General features: G+C 37.8%; 1 protein-coding gene across 16 annotated transcripts in view; it reads left to right on the top strand.

Annotated features, from left to right (window-relative positions):
- Positions 1 to 25,363, top strand: part of dmd (dystrophin) — a 2,688,357-nt gene that overhangs the window by 2,172,904 nt on the left and 490,090 nt on the right. For all 16 annotated transcript variants that reach the window (XM_051926236.1, XM_051926244.1, XM_051926242.1 and 13 more), the window contains one exon: positions 39 to 195. In XM_051926236.1, coding sequence (XP_051782196.1) covers positions 39 to 195 — 157 coding nt within the window. The remainder of the gene's footprint in view (positions 1 to 38; positions 196 to 25,363) is intronic.

Here is a 25,363-nt window from a genome sequence, read left to right as displayed (position 1 = left end):
GTACAGTTTCTTATACGTGTCTGTTTCTCTGTGCTCAGATCTCATCTGGAGGCCAGCAGCGAGCAGTGGAAGAGACTACACCTTTCCCTTCAAGAACTTCTTGCTTGGCTCCAGCTAAAGAATGATGAACTGCAGAGACAGAAACCTGTTGGAGGGGACGTTCCTGCAGTTCAGAAGCAACTGGACACACATCGGGTAAGGATTTTATGAAGACAAAACTGACCCGTCTTTTTATTTTGCATATTTTTTAGCAAACAGAGATTGAGAGGTGACACAATTGAAGTGTTTAAACTTATTAAAGGAATTAATACAAGGGAAAATCAATTCTGCTACAAGAACACAGGGACGTGGTTGGAAAGGTGTTAAGGACAGTTTTTACACAAATGTTAGAAAGTTTTTATTCATGCAAAGAGCCATAGAAACATGGACTAAATTATCAAGTAGTATGGTGGGGAGTTGGGCTTTAAGAACCTTTAAATCTCGACTTGTTGTTTTAGACAATCTAGGTGAATAGAATAGGCAAGTTTTTGGCCTGTTCTCATCACAATTGTTCTATTGAAATGGTCATTTGAATGGCTAGACTGGCAAAATAAAATTCTGAGAGCTTTAGCCCTGGCAAATTGAACAAACAGCAAAGTGTCCTACTTAAGTCTAAAAAACATTTCTTAAAAAATGGATCTGCACAAACACATTATTGGTCCTAATCTTTAAAATGAATTACTTTGAAGTAGTTGTGTGCTCATTAAATCAACAAGTTTAGTCATTTTAAGTTTATGCAGTTGCACTTAAACCCGTGGTGACATGGGATCTAAAAATTCATTGTGTCTCTGCAAATTTCCACTGCGTCTCCCTTTCCATTATATAGTGTGTAAATGTTCTCTGTCATTCCGAGAGCAAATGATCTGATCCCTTCTGTTCCTTCTCTTATCCTCAAGGCACTGCAGCCTATACAAGTTCCCCTTTAATGTCTCTGAGCTTTTCCCTTAGATCTGCTTTTTGAAAATGTCTAGCAGGTGGAATAGTTGTTTACCACCAGAATCAGTAATAGAATGCAAGGAAGAAAGAAAAAAAAAGTTAATTGGGCCCATCTCTTGACATTTTAGAACACCAAAAGCATGATAATGCCAGGGCACATCAGTTCAAATTAAAAAAACATTAGTAGTACGCAGCAGGATAAGCCTGGATTGCACTTTATACATGAATTAGTAGTGCCTACTCTATTTTATACTTGTCCTGCAGTCATTCAGCTGTGGTACTTGAGTTAACTGAAGCAAAAGGTCAAAATTGAACACTTAGTTTTATAACGTAGAAACAATACACTACTCAGTTAATGTAATCCCAGACTTCAGAATATTAAACCCAGATTTACTTGAATTCCTTGTTTAAATCATCTCCTTGAATCTCTGGTTCTACCCGTAGCCTCCACATTCAAAAATTGTCAAATATATATTTAAAAGTGAACACTTTTAAACACTTAGTTTAATAAAGTAGAAACAATAGTGAGCTCAGTTTATTTTATTAAAGACTTAATAGTACTAAACACAGATTTACTTGAATTCTTTGCTTAAATCAGCTCCTTGAATCTCTGCTTCTACCTGCAGCTTCCACATTCAAAAGTTGATAAATATACATTTATTATTATGAAAAAAATTTTCTATTAATCTTTAATTTCTTTAGGGAATGATTGACAATTTTGGTGTGAGCAGTTTGTTTTGGTATTATCAATACAACATACAAACGTTACTGGTAGTTTGTTTTGCCATTATTAATACAACATATATTATTGGTATTATTAATACAACATAAGGAAATTGACTGTATTATCTGACATCACAAGCGTGATGTACAACAATCACAAAATGCAATATAATATTGGAGCATTGGAAGGGTTAGACATCCCAGGATGCTCTACGGAGGATGCATCTAGAGATTTTACTTTCAGTTCCAATATTTGGCTGTTCACTTAACATCCAAAGTTTAAAGCACTTTGAGCTACTTCCTTTGTGTGAAAATGGGCTAGCGAGACAAATGCTGCTGTTCTAGTTGTAGTGATATCTGCTAAAAAAGGTGTCCCAGTAAAGTCTTCTAGAGGGTTAAATTTATTCCTCATCACCAAGTGATGTTGTCTTGTACGTGTGTCCTGGTGACCAGGGCTAAATAAACTAGCATAATTGGAATATTCCCAGCTCTAATGGCTATTTACACTAGCACTGAACCTAACTGCTGGAAAACAAAATTTAAAATGTTTTTAGTAAGCGAAGGTGTCTATTTCCCACAATTTAAAGTTCCTAACTACAATTTGCAGAGCTAGTCTTATGCCCAATACCATACCAAAGAAAAGAAGAAATTGTCCACAGTGAAAAAGTCAAAAGCTACCATTCATTAAAAAAATGGATTTCTTTCATCCAAAAATCTTATCATGTTGCACTATAATAATCATTGCCTATTTTTTCATCCTTTTTCACTTTTGTTATATCTCAATATTTTGAATCCATTGCAATTCCTCATGAAAGTTGTTATGTTTTCTTACTAATTAACTGAGCACACTGCAATTAAAAGTGTAAGCTACAGGATGTGAGCATCTTCTTTCTGGAGTTTCAGCCTCATTCTGCATAACTACTCCTTTCCTCTGTCGACATGCTTGATTATGAAGTTGTGCTCAGGTTTGCTTATGTTATTTATTTCTTTTTTTATAGAAGTGTCTTCTTATTTTTCTTATGTGTCTTCTTATAGGTTGTATTGTAATAACTCTCAATGGTACAGTAGATATTGGATGCTACTGGAGTCATCAAATAACAAACCCAATTCTTTGTAAATAAATGAGTCTTCTAGAAAGATTGACTTTAAAAATGTCTAAAAGTCATAGAACACAGTGAAACATGCATTCTTTGAAATTCTGCGTTTATGCCTACTATAATGTTCTGCTTTTAAAATGGACAATAATGCATTCATACACTAACGGGAAATCATATTACAATCTCCAAAATGAGAATGCATTCCGGAGTACTTGTGAGATTACTGTGTATGTTGTGGTTTGTTGGTTTACCAGCTTGATACAAGGAAATTAATAATCAGAAGGGCTGGCTCTGTTCGGGGCACAAGCCAGGATGCTCTAGGGGGAGCAGCAGAGGGTAGGATGTTGGCTAAACCACTTGATATCATGAGCAGCGTCTTGAACCCGCTACATGACACGTTAGTAAAGTTGTGGGCCACCTTTTTCACAAACTTTTATGTTCCAGGATGTGCTATTAGAGCTTTTTTTTAGCAACTGCCATTAAATATATCAGTGTAATCATCAGTGTGTCATTTTAATATTTTAATTTTAATTAGATAGTGAGCAAATTTATTTATTATGCCAGTTCATTTTAAATGTAATCTGTATGTTTTTTGTGTCTCAGCTGCTGCCAACACTACATTTTTTCCTTGGGATCAATAACGTATCTGTCTGATACCACAGAGCCTTGCACTACCAAATTCACTATTGTAACATTTGGACAATAAAAGCTACTAATCCCCCCAAACAAGCACCCTTATATTTAACATGTCAAATGTATATAGAAGAGCTACCTAAAATATTTACATATAAATAGCAATACTTTGTCTTCTTATTATATAGTCAGCCCTTTTTAATTATAAATAAAGGCAACAATTTCATATTTAATATTAGAAGAACAGATCACACTTCGTTAGTTTAAAAAATTAAAAGGCATTCCACAAGGATATTTCAGGTATAATGTCTTTTCAATGAAACTAGGCATATTTTGCCTTTGAGTCTCATATCATCATAAAAAAGGCTGGCATTTATAATAATATGTTGCTAAGACGTTGCAAGGGAATGAAAACCTAATGAAATCTGTAAAATCCCCCACCTCTTATTTTAGGGTAAATAGATTTTTCAAGGAACTTAACACCAGTAAAGCATGAGGCACACAACAACAGACAATATAATATTCTGGTCATTATCTCAAACATTTTTCAGTAGTGGTCCACATAATTAAAATCACTTAGCATAAATAATGAAGACAAAACATGCACCCAATGACACAGTTAATAGTACAGGATGCCAGTTCTGGCACAGGCACTTCCTTATGGGTTTTGCATGTCCCATGTCTCTGTGGGTTTCACTATCTATGCTGGTTTCTTCTACATTTCCAAGATGAGCTGAATGATTATCAAGTGATATTCATCCTACTCATGTCATGTCTGAGTTTGACTTTTGAGTTTTCATTTAGTGCTTGTTTTTGCTGTGGACCTAATTCCAGTGCTTCATGACCATGTCCAGCTCAGGTCAGGTCAGGGAGCATGCTCTGGTACAGCAACTTGCCGCACCTACCGCATGACGAAACAGCTCAGGATCCCATTTGGCATCCCCCCAGGCAGACACGTGATCCAGTCACACTCCCCAGAAATGACCATCTGTGTGCCACAGCCAGGTGTTATGTGGGCGTCCACTTGGCCTGGTCCAGCTGCTTGTGTCCTCAGCATTGAGGATCCTGCAAGCTGGATCACCCTCGGTGAATTGCTCCACATGGCCTTAGTGTCATAACTGACGTTCCCTCACAATGTAGGTAATGTGCCCCATATGGGACTCTGTGAGCAATTACTCGTTTGACCCAAGGATTCTCAGAAGAGACACAGTACCAAAAGAGTTCAGTCTTCATCTCAGGTCACTGGATAGTGTCCATGTCTCACAACCATATAGCAAAACAATAACCACTAGGACTCTAAAGACTTGGACTTTCATCCTTTTGCAAAGATATCAAGAGAGCCACACACCCCTTTCCAGTGACCTCATGACACTACCCCGACCCCCACCCCCACCATCATATGCTCTACCAGTTTGTCTACCGACTTCATTCTCATTGAGTGGTTTACGTTACCTCAACAGTGACATTCATGTTTCTGGTGACTCTTCCTATGAAGTCGGTAGAGTCACCTGAAACATGAATGTCACTGTTGAGGTAACGTAAACCACTCAATGAGAATGAAATTCTCTCTGCAGTCAGACACACTGCTAATGGCTGTGTCCAAGAGGTCATTAAAGGCCTGGATCTTGTTTTTTATTCAAGACACTCGCAAGCCCAGACACTCAGACTCCTCGCTCAGTCTCTCAGCAGCCCTGATCACAGTCAAGATTATTGAATCTTTCTCCACCAACAGATGCCCCACAGCAACTGGACCCCACGACCCTGCCCAACACATAGTACATGCAAGTACTGAACAGAGTAGGAGCAAGAATACACCCCTGATGAGCCCCAGAATCAACAGGGAAAAACGCAGAGGTTCTGCCTCCACTCTGTGCTGAATTCACAGTTTCAGTGTACAGGCCATGTCCAGAAATAATAATAATTATAAATATAAGAGGATTACACGCTCTCTAAAATATTTTTCAATGTTAAAAAAAATTCTTCTGACTCTGACTCATTATAAGACTCTTCTGGTATGCACTCCTAATAAATAAAATCATGCATCAACAAAAAAACAAAACTGCCTTCAGCAAGAAAAGGTGCAGATTATGTTTTCTTAAGCTATGTAACAGAATGTCCTGATTAACTTTCGATTAATGATAACTAGTGAAAGCTGGGAAAAAGGTTGGTGCATGTTTTATGATTAAAAGCAAACTGGACACGGTCAAAAAGGAAAAAAGAGAGTTACTGTAAAGAAATATCAGCTAATTCAGAAAGGTAAATTCCTTATAGTAGTGAGTATTTTATTGACTCCTCACAATCGAAAACAGGATGTGAAATTGGAGCTGGTCTGATATAAACATGCTATATACAGTACTCTGTATCCTATGTGGATGGCAGCATGGCCCAAGTGAAGCCAGAGACTGTGATGTAGCTAGTAGCTATGCATGTATACAAGTTATTGAGGACTAGCCCAGTAAGATGAATTAATGTGCTCCGATGTCTTCAAATACGCAGGTGCCTTTGAGCCTTCATACCCAGACAGGTGTTTGAGAAACCTTGAGACATTTCCATTGATTTGAACTCCTAAGCTGCTCACCCCTTTCTTTTGAGCCCTAGTAGCCCCCTTAGCAATATGTCTACGTATATAGAGTTTATATAGCTTGGTGACATGTTTCTGTGATCATCTCATGTATTACTCTTAAAAAAATCTTTAACTGTCCTATATTTTAGTTGTGATGAATTTTTTCAGTGAGGTAAACAATGGCTGCGGTGGGTTGGCACCCTGCCCGGGATTGGTTCCTGCCTTGTGCCTTGTGTTGGCTGGGATTGGCTCCAGCAGACCCCCGTGACCCTTTGTTCGGATTCAGCGGGTTGGATAATGGATGGATGGATGGTAAACAATGGAGGCACGTTGTTGCACCCAGCATCTTGTCAATTCATCAGCATTTAATCATATCTTGTGATTGCAACACGCATGTTATATCAGCTCTCACAGGCCAGATTGCACCTCACAAAAGATCCTTTCAAGTGTAAAATACAACCTTATAGCAGAGAATGAATGTTTTTGTAAATTATAGCATAACTGTCAGTAGCATTTTTAGAAAAATTGCTGATTGGTTTTGTTATATAATAAAGCTTAGGGCATGTTGAGTAAGCAGGTAGAAAATGAATGGTTTGGGGTGAGACCTGCCACTGTAAACAGGAAGGGCCTGGGAAACATTAAACATTCACTGTTTCTATTCAGGTGGTCATCACTTATCACTGTGTCATGGAGATACATGTTGAATGTTTGAGATAGATGTATAAAGCTCTGTTCTAGCAAGGTTACCTTTAAACATTATTAACAACTACTAGCAAATTCCGTGGTAGCAGATACACATACTGACAAAGCTTATATCACACAAGCAATAGACAGCAGACACGCAAACAGTCAGAACTAGGAACTAACACTATATCAGGGTAATAAGTCACATATCTAGGACCGATGCAGAGCACAAAGTTCATAACAGTGACAGTAATAGTACCACATTTTATGTAAAGGAGACTGTAACGGTGTATAATACAGTACAATCAGTCAGACAATAATATAACGCAATAAAATAACTAATTTTTTTAATTGGCCTTGCTGTGATCCACATATTTGTTCCTTTTGCCGATTAGTCCATTCTCTTGTAGTAAGTTATTTATCTAACTGTATTTTATTGACCAGCAGTTGACCAATTCGACTAGCAGTGATTTTATCGCAAAGGTATCCAGTAACAGAATTGTGAGGTTGTGCCAAGTGCACAAATCAAATGATTTAGCAATATTTACACTGCATACCCCAAAGCATGTGGCAGTCGACACTAAGTACAATCCTACTTCAGCTCTTCATCCTGCTCTGTGCAACCAAACTGCTCAGATAGTAAAAAGTGTCTAATAGCTCTGCCTATCTACCAGGGCTTGATGTTCCCAATACTCTATACGTTTTAGAGAAACAGTTTACTGGTACTGGAACCACACGTCCCTGAACTGGATAAGTGGAGTAAAGTTAAAAAATGAACAGAATTTGATGATAAAGATGGACAGAATTCTAATTTTGACATGCTAATGTATGTCTTTTGAGATGGGGCTGAGATATTTCCTAGGACTGGCTTCCAAAACACTCTGATCTAACTTAAGCACCGCAGTGGATCTTTAATTTTAAAGCTTTTTAAATGCAGAGGGATAGACATTAGTCACCTAGATTCTGACAATTCTATTTCTATTACAAAGGCATGAACAAGATTAATGTTGTTGCAGTTTTCAACACTACAGCAACATTTGCATCTCATCTTCTTCTTGTCTGTTGTGAGAAGGCTTTTTTTATAGTTTGCATTTTGGGCACACAATTACATTTTTAATTACTAACTTTATTACTTTCATTTTTGAACCAACTTCCAAAAATTAGCAGTTAGATGCCTTCATTTTTTAAATTCGACTTTTGTTATGTTATTTGACACATAGTAGGAGAAAACTTTCAGAGGTACACAACTCTCGATTTTTCAATACTAGCAGGGTGAATAAGATGCTGAGTGTCAAACAAACCAAAATTTAAACCAGTGTGAATACATTTGACAGATTTATTTGGAAATCTGCTAGTTCCAGTATGTCATCAGACACTGAACTGAAATGTAGCAAAATGAGATCAACTGTGCTAAACATAATTTTTGGTGCAGCGATTATTACAAATACTGTAGTTGTGCTTTTATCCCTTTCAAAAAAAGGCCTTTTGTCCCTCAGAGTACAATACATACCGTATGTTTTTCAGACATAACCTCCCACACAAACACAGTTGTTTTGGTTTACCAGTATTGTGTTATTGATTTATCTTGCTAATGAAGGCAAACATAATTAAATACATTGCTTTGCATTTAGGTTCCATTATTTTAAACGACTGTAGCCTAAGCAGTTTTTGCCTACGTTCTGACTCTTAGCTAGCTTTATGGCTATTTTCTTATTTCAGAGCCTAGCTTGTTTTGTGTTGCCTTTGAAGAAATAATGCCTTAAACAACGGAATACAGACTGTTAACCTGTCTGCCAAGAGAATTGATTTCATCATGTGGAGTACTGTAAATATTAAGCTATTAAGCATCACTACCTTTATGCATATGCATAGCATGCATTGCACACATAACAGATAGTATGCCATTTATGTCACTGTATATAACTTTTCTCAGAGCTTTTTGTCACTTGATCAATGACTGTTTTACATACTGTGCCATAAGAAAAGAGTGTGTCACTGTGTAACAAATAGTGCTGCTCTGTAGAAGTAATTAATCTTGATCACATGGACAGTGTTTTTATTATAGCACCTTTCACAATAACAACTCTACAGTGAATTGTTTAGTAAGATTAAATGATTATACTGTAGTACAGAATGAAAACAAAAAAAAAAAAACAAATTAATTTAAGGGCGGCATGGTGGCACAATGGTAGTGCTGTTGCCTCACAGTAAGGAGACCAAAGTTCACGTTCCGGATCCTCCCTTCATGGAGTATGCATGTTTTCTCCATTTCTGTGTGGGTGTCCTCCAGGTGCTGTGGTTTCATCCTACTGTCCAAAGGCGTGTAAGTTAGGCGAATCGGTGACACTAAATTCAGAGGCGGCCTTAAGGGTGTGCGGGACCTAGGGCTGACCAACTCGACATGGGTCGGTTATATCAAACGCTGTTACCGGTATGTGTGGACTGTATAAACTTGCTCGCAAATTTAATAAAAGTAATGTTAACATACACTGGATTTTCTCATTACAATATTCAGCTAAATTTTTTGCAAGATAACACACGGACTTTATCAAAATATAACGATATAATCTGTTAAAAAAGTGCAATTCATAATTCATGACAATACCACGGCAGTGTGAAATGCGATGTGGTGTCATGCGGAAATTAGCAGGGCCTCTTCTAGAAAAGTACCCAAATTGCAAGTATACTTCGAGTCTCGATATGCAGGATGTCATAGTCATAACTTTCATTGATTTCATGTCAGCCGGTTATCATTAGCGACACATGTTTTTGTGCATTAATATTCAGACCTGTTTATGGCCAACAAATACAATGTGAGTTTCAGTATTTTGACAGGAATTGTGAAATTAACATAGAGGTATCATCATGAAATCTCTTACCGGTTTCCAGGTTCAGAGATGAAAATCCACTTTTCTTGCCTTCTGATTGGAAAAGTCGTTGATGACATCTTCGTTGTCTAATCTGGATGCAATGTCTTTTTCTATAGATAGGAGAAACCAACCCAGTTACTAATGGGCTATACCTGTTTTAGGAATGGATTATACTGGCGACCCTTTTCGGGCGATGAAGGTGGACTATGGAATGTTTTCAAAGACGTACATGTATGGAATTTGACCTTGAAGAGGGATTTTAAAAGAAGCATCTCATATATATATATATATATATATATATATATATATATATATATATATATATATATATACTGGAGAATATAGCTTAACAAATACGCTCAAATGGGACACGCAGACCTCAAAAGCAGGGCCCCCTTAGGCACGGGCCCTGAGGTGGTCACCCCTCCTGCCACCCCCAAACGCCGCTCTTGACTAAATTGGCCCCAGTGTGTGTTTGCTGTCGGGTGTGTTTGCCCTGCAATGGCTCCCTGTTCAGGGTTTGCTCCTGCCTTGCACCCTATGCTAGCTGGGATGGGCTCCAGCGTCCCCCTGTGACACTAGTGTGGATTAAGTGAAATGAATTTAATTTTATTAAATCCTACTTCAAGCATCATCTTTGAGTAATTCTCTGTACATAGTAAATACAGAAAAACTGACCATTTTGTCTAAAGATAGTCAAGACTGGTGTTTATTTAGAGTGGAGAGCTATAGAGTGCTATAGACCTAAATCACAGCAGATCAGTGTGCCTTTGAAACATTTAAAGCACAGATGCCTTGATGGGCATAGCCAGCTTGCTGTGTTGGTAACACGCTTTATTACAGTTGAAGACTTCATAGTTTAGCACTTTGATAGAAGATGTCATCATAGCTGTGCTATTTTCTGTTTTCCTTTACTAGTAGTTTTGTTCAATCAGAAGCAAGATACACCTATTTGTCTGTTTCCTTAACCTTTTAAGTTGCAGTGAGCCAGTGCCTATCCCAGCGGCATTAGGAGCAACGATTGTACATTGCATGGGGCACCAGCCTATCATAGGGTACACACTCATACTGTTTCACACCAAGTCGGTTTAATGATACCAGTTAAACTAACTTGCACATATTGTATATGTCATATGGACAACCTGAAGAAAGCCAATAAACACTGGAGAGTGTGTTAACTCCAAAATGACGTTGACCAGACCAGGATTTGAGCTGGAGCTGTGAGCCTGCAACAGGGCCACTGCAGTGGGTTTTGCCAAAAGAAGAACGTGAACATACATCTATACTTTAATAATGTGATATTATTATTTACGAAAATAAATCTTTTTTCTTAAATTGTAGATGCATGATAAGAATATTGTAGTGCATCATCCATATACATTAAAAATGTCTTAATGGTGAGTAAAGTCATAACAGCCTTTATACAATAACCAGTGCAATGTGAGAAGCAGCTATGTGTTCTGGTGATAAATGTTTTTTTTCTTTTCTTTTATTCATGTATTTAGTATTTTTACTTTTAAGTATGATTAACCTGGATAGTAATATGACTTGTTGATTTTTAAAAAATGCAAGGATGTCTTTATTAAGTTTAAATCAAGAACTTCAATAGTTGTAGTCCATCACTGATACCATTAATTATGACATCAAAACAGATATAAACACAAGGCTGCATGACAATGTGAGGTTCTTCCATGATAATTATGTGCATGACAGAAGCATGCAGCAGTCTAACTGCTCTTTAGGGACCACTGAACAAATACGACTGATGCTATTATTTTTAGCTGATATTATTTGGTCAGGGCGGCACGGTGGTGCAGTGGGTAGCACTGCTGCCTTGCAGTTGGGAGACCTGGGGACCTGGGTTCGCTTCCCGGGTCCTCCCTGCGTGGAGTTTGCATGTTCTCCCCGTGTCTGCGTGGGTTTCCTCCAGGCGCTCCGGTTTCCTCCCTCAGTCCAAAGACATGCAGGTTAGGTGGATTGGCAATTCTAAATTGGCCCTAGTGTGTGCTTGGTGTGTTTGTGTGTGTCCTGCGGTGGGTTGGCACCCTGCCCAGGATTGGTTCCTGCCTTGTGCCCTGTGTTGGCTGGGATTGGCTCCAGCAGACCCCCGTGACCCTGTGTTCGGATTCAGCAGGTTGGAAAATGGATGAACTATTTGGTCAATGTAAAAAAAAAATCTCCTTTCACTTTGGTAGATGCTACTTTGTTCCACAGTATATCCTGGTCTCCTATAAATGGCTGGATGTTTCACAGTCAGTAGCAAGCTAAAATAGTGTGCTGAGTATGAAGTGTTAGGTTGTTCTCCTTCAGAGTTGTTAGAACTAACCAACCCTTTACTTTAAAAGATAAACATTAACAGAATGACTTGCATTAAGGCCACACAGTGAACCTTATGTAGAATTTGATTTCAACCCACATTCCATTATCAATGTACCACACTCATGTTAAAAGCAATAGCAAAATTATCGGTCTGCATCTGCACTATCTTATCAAAATTCAATAAAAAATGTTTTGTTCTTTTGGTTTTCTTATTCATATTTGCAATGAGAAGTCAATCAAAATGACATCTTTTATTAGCTAACTAAAAAGATTATAATATACAAACTTTTTGAGGCAGCTTTGGCCCCTGCTTATTTATACAGTATTTGCTAATTTAGGTTTTTCACAGTTTCATTGGTTTTTTTTGTGATGTCATCACAGGATGCCGTTCAGGAATAGGTTGCTATGATGCCATGGTCACATTATCACAGTGGCCCCCTTTTAAAGTGCAAGTCATGTGTCCAGAAGCTGACTGTGCTCTATTTGAAATAAACGAATGTCTACCAGAAGAAAATTAGTGTTTTTTGTTTTGACTACATTTTTGACATGGCTTTGACTTGTGCATTTTAATTTGGGGATTGTGAAGTTTGGCCTATCCCTGACTACTCTCCATCTTTGTCCTGCTTATTTCACTTTTAATAACAGCTGAATGATTATTTCTTTTTGGAAAGATCTAAACATTCAGAACACTGAGCTGTCTCTAGTAAGGCTTGCTTTATTCTGATAGACACTGGCCATCTCAAAAATTTCACTATTTACTCTTTGGCTTTGTTTTGACAAAGTAAGTGCACCTTCACATGAAAGTGGGTCTCAAAAATAAGTTAACACTTCAAAATGGGAAGCAATCAACATGTTGGGAACCACCATACCACCAGGAACTGTGGCCGTACCAACTGACCACACCAACACACACGATCCAGGAAGAGCCTTCATCTTGAGTCCCTGCACATAAAAGATTTAACTGTGGAGGCAGACAATTCCCAGTTATGAATGGACAAGCTGGAGGCTCCATTAATCTGTGATCCAGACAACTCCAGAAGGATCAGGCAGCCAAAGATTCACTGAGGGACTTCCCCAAGGAGGCAAGAAGATGTGTGTTCTTTACATGTTTGCACAAATAGATATTTTGATCTCATTTCAACAAATAAAAATATTTTTTGCAATCATTTATCTAACAAAAAACATGAAAATCAAATGTGTGCTGTGGAAAAAAACAGCACACTCCTAATTTTAATAGCTGGTGTTGCCCTCTTTGCTAAAAACAACTTTTATTTGTATCTTTTGTCCACTTCTTCTTATATAACATCTTAGAAAGTGTGATATTTGATTCGAAATCCCACACAGCATTGCTATTTGAGGCACTATTCTGTGGATTTAGTTGAATGTTTTGAGTCATTGTCTTGTTTTTTTGTGATCAAATTTTTATTTTCCATCAAAAAAAATAAACAGTCAATAGTTACAAATAACAAATGTGATAACAATGTAGTAAAAAAGAAAAAAAACAACACATATGATTCATCTTAAGTTTTTTTGAGAGTTGGGCTCACATTCTCCTCATTCACTTTCTGGTACAATATGATATTCATGTCGAACTTTGTGAAAAGCAGAAAAGCTGCTCCAGACCATAATGCTTCCACCACTAAGCTTAAATTTTGGTCAAAGGGGTTTTAGATTTTCATCAAACATGTGTCGCTTGTGGGCAAACAGCACTACTTTTGCCTTTTCCATAGACAGCAAATTATTCTAGTAGTCCTGTTATTAACCTACTTGCACAGTCGGAGGTGTCTGGCAAACTTCAGTTGTGGGTCTGTATTTTTATGTGAGAGCAGAGACTATTTCAGTCTTGACCTCACATGTAAGGCAACGTTATAAAGTCTCTTTCAGGAGGTTGACTCATTCATTTTGACACTGGCCTGCCTGTAAATCACCTTGATGTTATGTTGTGGTTGTCCGAAACCATCTGCTACATCTTTCAGTCACCACTTGGGCTGAATTTGGTCAGATAATCTGGTCTGGGTAGATTCGCCAGTGGCATGAAATTTTCTTCATTTGTAGATGATCTTTGGGGCAGAGGGGTAATAGAAAACAGATTTCTTGGAAATCCCTTTTAAACCCTTTGCAAACTCATGGGTATTAGCAGTCTTTCGTCCGAGTGCCTTAGAGAGCTCTTTCACCTTGCTTGGCATGATGTAGCTACACACCACACCACAGGACTGTTGTGTTTACATAAGACAGTGAGCTCTCTAATGATGATCTAATGATTTACATCTAATTTTAGGCAATTGATGCAGTGATGACAGTAGAGGTGTGCTAACGTTTTTCTCCTCAAGGAAATTGCAGTTCTGTTGAATGACATAGTATAGATAACTGCAAAATGTGATTTTTTACTTATTTAAAAAAATGACCACCCTTATCTGTAAGTACAGTTGAAATGATAATGAAATATCCTTTTTTCCAAAAAAAAAGAACTAAACTTTTACTAATGGTGTGCTTATTTTGTCACAACTCTGTAGAGTTAGATTTTCACAACTTAAAAGCAATAGACATATGAACTCTTTATTCCCACAGGTATAATAAGTATGTCATATTTTTTGGCTGTGTGAACCCTGATGTACTGCTAGTTCAATATTTTCTTCAGGAGGAATCCTAAGAGAGCATGTGTACTAATTATTATAATGAATATCATTACTTTTCTCATATTTTCTTGTATCTGTGCTGCAATGTTTTATGTTTGCAAATTTCTGCTACAAATTTCCCTGTGGGATGATAAAGGTTGGCAAACCTAATCCTAAGCAGTTCTTTCATTTCTACAGTATTTTTACGTTTTTCCCTAACGCTGAGTTACAAAACTTACAAAACTTGTTGATATTAATTTTTTTAAGCATCCTTTCCGATCTGAGCCATGTGGATGCAGTTAATTAACGCCATTCTGGTCTTGTATAATTTTTCACACTTTTCAACATTTGCATTAATCATTGACATGTTTTAATAGGAAAAAAGGCCAAATTATTTATTTGATTTTGTTCAGGAACAGGACAACTGGAACATCTGGATTTTTACCTGTTCAGTACATCTTTATTCCGTACAGTCTTTCGGTCACTGTGAACTGATATGTAGGTATATTTGTAGATCATTTGCCTGAGGTAGAAAAAAGTTATTATTGATTTTTAGTTTCAATGTGTGTTTTTATTTCTGTTTTATAGCTTTTTTAAGAGGCGAGCCTTTTGAACCAGACACTCTCATAGTCCTTATTTTCGGTTTGCTTAGATTTGAGCTATTTTCTTCTAGCAGAATATTCCCTTTGGCATCTTTTCTAGTATAAAAATATATGGTGTTATTGAGTCAGCTAAGCTTAACTTTGAAAAAGCATTCTTTTTCAGAAGCACCTGACAATGCACTGTTTGATTGTTTTGTCTGTCATGTTTTTGAAAGTGGACATATTTATCACTGTGAAAGAGAAGTAGCCATCTCTTCCCAGAGAGGAGTGGCAGGGGGTGAAATATTCTCACGCTTTGTTCTGTTTTCCCTCTGTTGTGAGGATGGTTAACAACGAAAAACTGTTTGATCTGTTCTTTGTTCCAGTTTCAAAATCTCTTGTTATACTTTTTATCTGTTTTGTCAAGATTGTTTTTTTTGAATTGTAACACTCTGCCTTATTTTAAGGATTCCTGCAGAACTGTTTGATGAACAGTGGATTGAGTGAATTACCTGGATGATACTTCATAGTAACTCAAATCACTCTTTATCTTATATTTTAAATATTGCTTTCCCACCTCATCCCGATTTAGACTGTTAAATTCGTCTACAAAGCAGGCAAAGAGATTTAACTGCAGCAGGTGGTACTGTATCTACTGACTTTTGCTGCTACTTTCTTTACAGGATTTGCTTATCTTAAGAGAGCAGATAACCTGAATTTAGGATATCTTTGGACAATTTCAAATGGTTCTCACAGAACAACACCATGTCTACTGTACATTTGCTAAATCCAGTCTCAAAATACACTCAACATTGTTAAGCTTCTTATATTTTGATGGTCTTCTTTGGGTTTTTTGAACTTACAGGAAGTGACACAAACACATTCTTGTCACTCTAAAGACATTTTTGAGACCATCCACTGGCTACTGACCTTCTGGAATAGTTTGGCTTTTAATTCTGTACTATGAGGGATTATCTGTAGTTGCCAAGAGCGCCACATGGAATGCTTCTAAACTTTGAGGAATTACTGAGTGATAGTTATATGTGAGAGCCTTGGACTTGTACTGCTGAACAGCATAACATAGTTTAAAAATTACATAATTTAAATAACTAATTTTCTTGTACCCTTTCTGAATGTTTTGTAATCTTCCATTAAAAAAAGACAATAGCAAATCTAACCAAATCCTTTCTGTGCCCACAATTATAGGATTGTGATAATATGGTATGCTTCATGCTCTATCCTGCCCATTGTAGCATAAAGCATGCACAGTCACTTAGACTTGATAGAACTCGACTGGTCTCAGTATTTAAGGAGGCTTTTTGCAATGCATTCTGCTCCTTAATTGCCTATCACCAGATATTTTTTTTGTTTTTTGCCTCCCTGTGTTTGTGATCTTTTTTTGTCTTTTAATCTCAACATGGCACAACCCTATAACACCTTGCTTTCAATTTATCTTAATTGTGTTGTTTATTTGGTTTCCTAACAGTGTTTTTGCCTGTTTTATGATTGTTGTATTTTGAACATCTGTCGCAGAATTACACAATATCTTCTTATATAATACTCTGCCGTGGCTGTCTGTTTGTCTGTCCAGGATTTTAAATCACCTGTAGTTTGCAAACCGTTTGACGTATTGTCTACTATCCACTTTCGGGGGGATGATTCACCTCCAAGGTTATTCCCCTTTTATTTTTATTTTATTTTATTGTAGAATCAACTCTCGGTTGCGGGCAGCAGGGTGGCTGTGCAGCGCATGCGTACTGCACCGTTCTCATCCCTACCACCTTCGCCATCACTTCCCCTACCTCTTCATATCTTAAATCATTCTTGAGGCAGATTGAAGACTTAAGTGCCAGTCAAGTCAAGTCAAGTTGGGGAGCATACACTGGTACAGTGAATTGCCACACCCACTACACAACAAAACAACTCGGGATCACATTTTGCAACCCCTCAGGCAGACACGCGGTCCAGTCCCACCCTCCAGAAATGACCCTCAATGACAATGAGGATCTTACGAGCTGGATCACCCTCAGGGAAACGCGCCACATGGCCATAGTGCCGTAACTTACGCTCCCTTACAATGCAGGTAATGTGCCTCATTCGGGACTCCATGAGCAGCTGTTCATTCGACACAAAGTCAAACCAATGGAACCCAAGGATTTTCCGGAGAAACACAGTACCAAAGGAGTCCAGTCTTCATCTCAGGTCACTGGCTAGCGCCCATGTCTCGCAACCATATAGCAAGACAGGAAGCACCAGGACTCTAAAGACTTGGACCTTCGTCCTTTTGCATAGATATTGGGAGCACCACACACCCCTTTCCAGCGACCTCATGACCCCCCATGCTCACCCAATCCATCTACTGACTTCATAGGAAAAGTCACCAGAGACATGAATGTCACTGCCAAGGTAAGTAAACCTCTCGACAAGGTCAACACTCTCTCCACAGACAGACACACTGCTGATGGCTGTGCCGAAGAGGTCATTAAAGGCCTGGATCTTGGTTTTTATCCAGGACTCTCACAAGCCACTCAGACTCCTCGCTAAGTCTCTCGAGCGCCCCAATCAGAGCCTCCATTGACTCCGCGAAGATCACAGCATTGTCATCAAAGTCAAGATCTGTGAACCTTTCTTTACCAACAGATGCCCCACAACCACTGGACCCCACGACCCAACACCCATACAAGCAGGAGCAAGAACACACCCCTGACGAACCCCAGAATCAACTGGGAAAAATGCAGAGGTCCTGCCTTCACTCTGCACAGCACTCACAGTACCAGTGTACAGGCCAGCCATGATATCCAACAACCTCGAGGGGATACTGCGAACCCTCAGGATGTCCCACAGGGCAGCTCGATCAACTGAGTCGAACGCTTTGTGAAAATCAACAAAGGCTGCAAAGAAACTCTGCCAATATCCGCGTTTGTGCTCCATGAGAACCCTCAGTGTCAGGATGCAGTCGATGGTAGACTTCTTAAGCGCAAAACCAGACTGTTCTCGTTGCTGGTAGGTGAGCAATTGATTACGGATCCTATTGAGGACGACCCTAGCAAGGACCTTACCCGGCACCGAGAGCAGTGTTATCCCCTTGTAGTTGCTGCAATCCAGGCGATCACTCTTCACTTTCCAGATAGGGACAACAAGTCCCGTTTTCCAATCAGTTGGGATCATGCCAGTCTCCCAAATGGAAGCAAAGATTGCTTGCAATGCCAGGAGGACAGCCGTACCACCAGCCACCAGCCCTCCCCCCACCAAGCTCAGCTGGTTCACCACCTGTGCAATCTCAGTGAGACTGGGTGGTTCACAGCTAATTGGAGGATCAACCTCAAGGACCGTGGACCCAGAGATATCCAACATCCTAGCCGGAGGATCAGCTTTGAACACCTGCTCAAAGTTAGCCAGCCCAGCGGGTCACAACTGCAGTGTCATCCGTAAGGACCGTTCCATCAGCTGCCCTGACTGCGACTCTCCGAGGAACAGATTCAGATGTGCGTAATGCTTCGATTCCTCTGTAAGCAGGACATGGGTCGCTAGTTTTGTTAAGTGCCAGCTTAAGTGAAAAATTAAGGAAAACGTACTAAGTAATTTCAACACAAGCACCAGCTTAATCAGTTTTAACGTGAAAAGATGCCAACAAAAGAAGAGAAGAAGCGGGCCGCTAGGGTGGAGAAAAGAAGAGCTGCTCAGGAAGCAGCAAGCGCATCAATCTCTGAACAAACGAATGCTAAACGTAAAGAGAAAGAGTATGAAAACTATGAATGCTCAAGTCAAGTGTATAACGTGCAGTGTGCCGTTATTGGTTCTCTATATTTGTACAAAGTCCATCAGCAAGAGAGCAAGAGTGGGGTTCACTACACGGGATGGAGAAATAGAAAAGGATGTTGATATCAATGGCAGCAAAATCTCTTTTTCCCTATTGCCATAGTTTTGGATTCACAGAAAGATGGTGTAATGGAGAGCTCTGTTACTTGAAGCTTCAGAAGACTGGAGTCCTTAGATGTGGAGATTAGGGTCCTTTCTACATGTGACTCCATATGATCCATGCTTTTTTTCTTTCTGACATGCAGGGTAGGTTATCTGGCCTAATGTGATTGAATAAGGGTTTACACATACGTAAGTGTGTCCGGTAATCAAATGGCTGCCCACCCAGGATTCCTGGCTTGCATCTGAGGCTACAGCTTCCCGTGACTGGAAAATTAGATTAAATAGTTTTGGTAACAGATAAAAAATAATTGATAGTTCTGTTTTATTTAATAAAAGAAAAATTTCTGTTAGGATTGTTTGGTAGAGTAAACCTATTTTCTGTTGTAATCATGGAAAACTTTTACTCATCCAAGATGATGAGTTTACAGTACATAATGATTAACTTGTAATACAGTAAACATAACCTCTCCAATTTAATATTCACTATTCAAAATTGTGATTTATAATTAATCATTTGGACTCTTTATCATTTTTGCATTAATGCATAATAGAATTGTGGTACATTTTTGTTTACATGTCTGTTCAGTGGATATTATGGTACCAGCTTGCACAAAATATATTATTACCTCTTTTGTTGCATTTGGTATAGTTTTTATTCCAATCTTGTAGCTGTTTTATGTGCATTCATTAAATACAAGGTGTTTATTTCACATAATTGCTCTGCAGTGTTTCAGTTTCCTTCTTTCTAGACTATACAAGAAGCAGTAAGCAATAACAAAAAGTCTCATCCACCTCCTCTCGATTCTGAATACTGAGTAGACATAGGTAGGCCTCTATTATGCCAGACCCAGGAATACTCCTGAAGTCCTTGAAAGTAGGCACAGCCCTCTCCAGCTGCCCAGGGAACCCAGCAGGCCTACCCCACAGGGCCGCAACTTCCAACATGCCCTGCAGGTACATGAATGGGCATACTTGCCCAAGAATGCTGCCATCCAGTGTGTTGGAAGAGCATTTACTCTTGAGATGCAGTCCCCCCCCCCCCCCCCCCCCCCCCCAATCTATCCACTACAGTTGCCTCCCTGCCAGGTAAGGGTACGTGGTTAATCCTAGCCAGGATCTCAGCCCAGCCATGCCGTCCATCACAGCACCAATGACACTTTGGAATCAGGACCTCATATAGTGCAGGTATTAGTCACTTACTGCAATATAAGAAGATCTTAACAAAGACTTTGTTTGGCTAGGATAGCAGTAGTAGATGACTAATAGATGCACTGTAGGTAAAACCTCACAGACCAAGAACTGCATGCATAGACAGAAAATCCATGAGTTTATGAAACTTGTATCTGAATTCATTAAACTACTTTTGACAGTTTTTTCTGAGAACGAAGAACTGGCTCACTTGTCTTCAGCATGTAATAAAGCAGGTCACAAGCTTACATGGCACATGTCTTTTATCTCTTGACATTCATTTTCCTATTTACATTCACCTGCGGTGGGTTGGCACCCTGCCCGGAATTGGTTCCCTGCCTTGTGCCCTGTGTTGGCTGGGATTGGCTCCAGCAGACCCCCGTGACCCTGTGTTCGGATTCAGCGGGTTGGAAAATGGATGGATGGATGGATTTACATTCACGTTGTATTTGAAGGAGATGCAAATTAGTTTTTGTGACTTGTCTGGGTTCATCATTGAAGTGTAAGTACTTTTTCGAACTTATACTTTGTTGGAACATAATTTTGTAAACTTCTGAAACAGCAGAACAGAAATTAAGCAGTTTCACCAAATGACTTGAGACTTGTCTACTTTAAAATAAATTATGAAAAAAAATATTCAGCTGTTGTTGGAGAAAAAAATGGAAAAAATAATGGTACTGTATTTAAGGAATGAGTACTTTATTTGATAATTAGATTTTATAAAAATACATTCATTAGCCATAAAGTAGGTTTAATGATTAACAGCAAAGATGAAACAGGTCTAGGAGGTAAAACGCTGCATGACAGAAAGAACAAAGGCATTGAAAAAATGAATATATAATAAGCCACAATGCATGGGCATCCAGAGATTGAAGAGTGTATGCACTTGATTAAATCATGACAAGAACAGCTGCCAGGCTATATGAGATAGCACAACAGATCTATGCAGAACAATTTCATTTTATTCTGTTTGGCCATATGTCCATGTGGGTGTGCAAGGAGCATGCTGGGGCAGCTGGGACCCAGTTCAAAAGAATGAATAAATTAGCAAGAGGTGCACTTGGTATGAGGTGGATTGAACACAAAAGTATTACTGTTCACAGCACTGACAAGGCTTCCTTTGCTGAATTGATTGTCTATAACAACTAAAAATGCACAATTGAAATATCATAAGTAAAAGGTATCTTGTATGCTGCCTGAGCACATTACATCGAAAGAAATTTGATTTTATGCATGTTTAAAATCTGCACATTTAATTAGTTTTATTCTCATATATTAATTGCTTTGCATTATCAAAATAAATGAATGCAAAATATAATATGTTATCAATTAAGAACTGGCTAAGGATTGTTTAATTTTATGTTATTGGATTTCATTTAGTGATCTGCACTTTTCAATTCCATAAATGTTTTCTTTGCATTCACGTTCATATTCACTACCTGTTGAGACTGGGTTACTCAACAAGCATTTTGGCTTCACCATTTAACCTCTGAATACAGCATCTCTGAATTGTATCATTAACTTTGTGATTGTCGTGGCTTTTTTTTAGTTTCTCTCAGCTGAATATCAATATCTATGTAAAATGAATCACAACACCCATTATCTTTCTTTCTAATAAACTCCTAGTGTGCCAGGTTAGAACAAACTGTACTCACACACACTTGTTTTACATTATAGTTACCTGGGGTCGGGTGAGAAATGGAGGAATGGACATTGTACTCCTGACAGCACTGGCCCTGGTTCCTTGACCAAACCCGTTATCTCCTTCCTTGCTCCAATCTGCCTCATCCCATACATTCATGCCATTGGCTTTCACAAAACTCATCTCATCTACCTCATTTTCCCCAGCTCCATGAGCTGATCCAAACCAGTGTCCTTCCCAAGACTCACTGGTGGCCAGACACCCAGGCTGATGGACTTTATTTAACCATTCTGTTGAGATCCTGTTTTTCTAATGTAATGAAGAAAATGCAAGTGTTTAACATTGTGTTAGACATGATTGGTATTGAGGCATCAAAAACTAGAAGAAAGGAATTTTCCCACCATGAGTAAGAAGCAGTCTTCTAATAACAGCTTTCTTCCTTTGAGCCCTAAAGCTCAATTTCTGAATTCTCAAGAATTTTGTACAACTCCATGTGACTTTCTTCCTCTTTAAGGTATGCTGAACGATTAATGACAGTAATCTAACTGAACAAGTTCTACTGCATTAGCCCTACTGACAATTTATAAGGAGACATTAAAAAACAATAAGATATATCAATGGATGTCATTTGCTTTGTGTCAGCATTTACAGTAATTTTCAATTTAAATGGTATCTTACTTCAGAATTTTACAACACATATGCATGTGTAGTAAAGTAAATTACATCTGATTACTGTTTCACTTTTTAATTTTCTTTACAATCAATTTGTGGTAAACATTATTTATTTAAGTTGACTCACATATCATAATCAAATACCATATCGATGAGAACAAAAAACTTCAAGGCAAGTTCCCTTTGGTGGATGACATCCCATTGACACAGTTTGTGCCTTGTACCTGTTGCTTTTTGGATAAAGTTTTATTACATTACAAAAGTTGTATGTTTAAGTTTTAGCAGATTGGTGTTATTTTTGAGGTTATTTAAGGTAATAGTTTAGGTTTTCTGAATTGAGAACATATAGCAATATTCTCCTGCATTTGATGAACAATTAATACACCTCAGTAGAGCGGTGGGTTAAATCAAATGGAAGAAATGACTGCCATTTGCGAATCTTTTCTCAGCATAACAGATAGGGAGTAAGAGTGCAACAGAGTGAAAAAATAGTTATGCTGACTGAAGAATCACGTCTTTCCATAGAATGGAAATTGTGGCATTTGATTGCATACCGCTTCTATCTAGTTTCAACATTATTTTCATTAATTATATTTTGAAATAATCTTTTATGAACAATATTAGATAGATAGATAGATAGATAGATAGATAGATAGATAGATAGATAGATAGATAGATAGATAGATAGATAGATAGATAGATAGATAGATAGAGTACACATACAGTATTAGGTCATTTTCACCATTTTATATTCTTTTGTGGACAGGCAAATGGTGAGGAAGCCTGGTTGTCTCTGGAGAATATGTCATCAGTAGTTCAACTTCATGCTTTACATGGCAGTCATAGACAGCATGTTATAATTCTTACTGTTGTTTGTTCCTCTAGTAAAAAGTACAAAAGATAAAATAAACACAAATATGTTCTGCCAACTGCATTATAGAGCTGGTTGGCTCATTGTAGGGTTGTGAGGAACCTAGAGCCACAACTGACAGGCTTATAATAGACAACACAAGAATCAGCTCCTTCAATTTCAGGGCAATAACTAAAAATAATGAAGAGTATGTATATGTATATATGAAATATTTAAAAGATATTAGTGTATCTGAGTACAGTATTGTATAATTAATCTATTGTATGATATTTTATAGACCGCATCACAACAGACAGCAGTCAGGCAAACAGTACACTTAGACAGACAGACTTTATTTGTCCCTAAAGGGAAACTGAAAAATTATAATGAATCATAATAGAATTGTGCGGAACTACAATTTATGTTGAAGTGTTCTGTGTCCTTGCAGTAGTGTGAATGTGAATTAAATGAAACTTAGAAATAAAATAATTTGAACAAGGCATTGTAGTAGTCAATTGTGAATTCATGTTTATTTATCCCTCCAAGAAAATACCTTAGTTTTATTGTATTGCATATATTAACTAGAAGAGAAGCCTTTACATAGTACAGTAATTCAAACAGTAAAAAGTAGATTAGTTTAAAAATGAACACCTAACTCAGGTGCTGATTCAGCTAAACAAGTAAGTGTCTCACCAGCTAATAGAAGTATTCCTCTTTTCAGTCTTTAAAGGCAAGCAGTTATCGCTCACTAAAGACATTAATTAAAAACACAATAAGAGAAATGACATTAGGACTGAACAAACTACACAATGACTCTCATATGTATACAAGTGAAACTCACTATTCTAATTCACTCTGCATTTCATAATGGTAGTCGATAATAGCGATAATAGGAGCGTTTCCAGAAACACCACATCAAACTTCAGAACTTAATTATGACTTTGTTTGAGAAGTGTGAACTAAATCATGCATGAACCATATCTGTGAGCCCAATATGATTTTCTAGCCTGGCTAATAAAATATAGTGGTCAGTGGTGCAAAAAATCTGCTCTTAAATGTAACAAAATAATAATGATAGCATTTCCTCCATTTGAATATTAAATGATGTTTACAAAATGAGTTAATCCAGTTTCCATGTGAAGACCAAAACAAAACAATTTAAATAGTTATAAGTGAATAAGGGACTACCAAAGCTGAAAGGCTGCTAAATTAAAAAAAAAAAAAAGTTTAGAAAGAAGAGTTACATTTGAAATGGGTCTAAAATTATCAAGCATATTTGGGTCCAGATCTGACTTCCTCAATAAAGTTTTAACAACAGTCATATTAAGTGCATCAGGAACAGCTAGTTAATAAAAATCAATTGATAATCCTAAGAATAGCCATGTGTTTCAAGTACAGTATTTGAAATTTTCACTATCTTGGTTATGAGTTTAGTAAACAACTGGTTGGATTCATTTTGGAAATCAGAATTTCCCAGACTTACCTGCTAGTTTCTCTTCATGAAATAGATAGATGGCGATGCAGAGTCGTTTTTACTACTCTTAATAAAACTGATACATTATGTAGAAATCATAAATATTATACACATTTTCAAACATTTATTTATCACTAAACTAAACTAATCAATAACTCATTTGTTTTCATATTGTTCTTTTTCACAGAAGTGATGACTAAGCATTTTAGGCCCACAACTATATGTTTTTCACTGTTTCTGTTTCACTGTGGGATCAGTCTACAGATAGAGAGAAACTTTATTAACCCCTAAGGAAATTGCAGGATTATCACAGCAGATAAAAAGTCACAAAAATACATTTAACAAGATTATAATCATTTTGAGTATGCAAACAAAGTACAAATACACATACTGTATAACAAGAATTATGTATAAGTAAATTAGCAAAAGTTTAGGTATTTATTAAGTGTAAAGCAAATACTTAATATAATTTCACAGTACAGGATGTCAGTCATTGGCATAGTTATGTTGTACACGGTCTATTAAAATGTCTGCTAGACCAGCTCAGTACCATTCA

This window comes from Erpetoichthys calabaricus, chromosome 4 (genome assembly GCF_900747795.2).
Source record: "Erpetoichthys calabaricus chromosome 4, fErpCal1.3, whole genome shotgun sequence".
In the NCBI taxonomy this organism is placed as follows: Eukaryota; Metazoa; Chordata; class Cladistia; order Polypteriformes; family Polypteridae; genus Erpetoichthys; species Erpetoichthys calabaricus.
The sequence above is the reverse complement of the archived record's forward strand: the minus strand, read 5'-3'. Positions and strand labels throughout refer to the sequence as shown.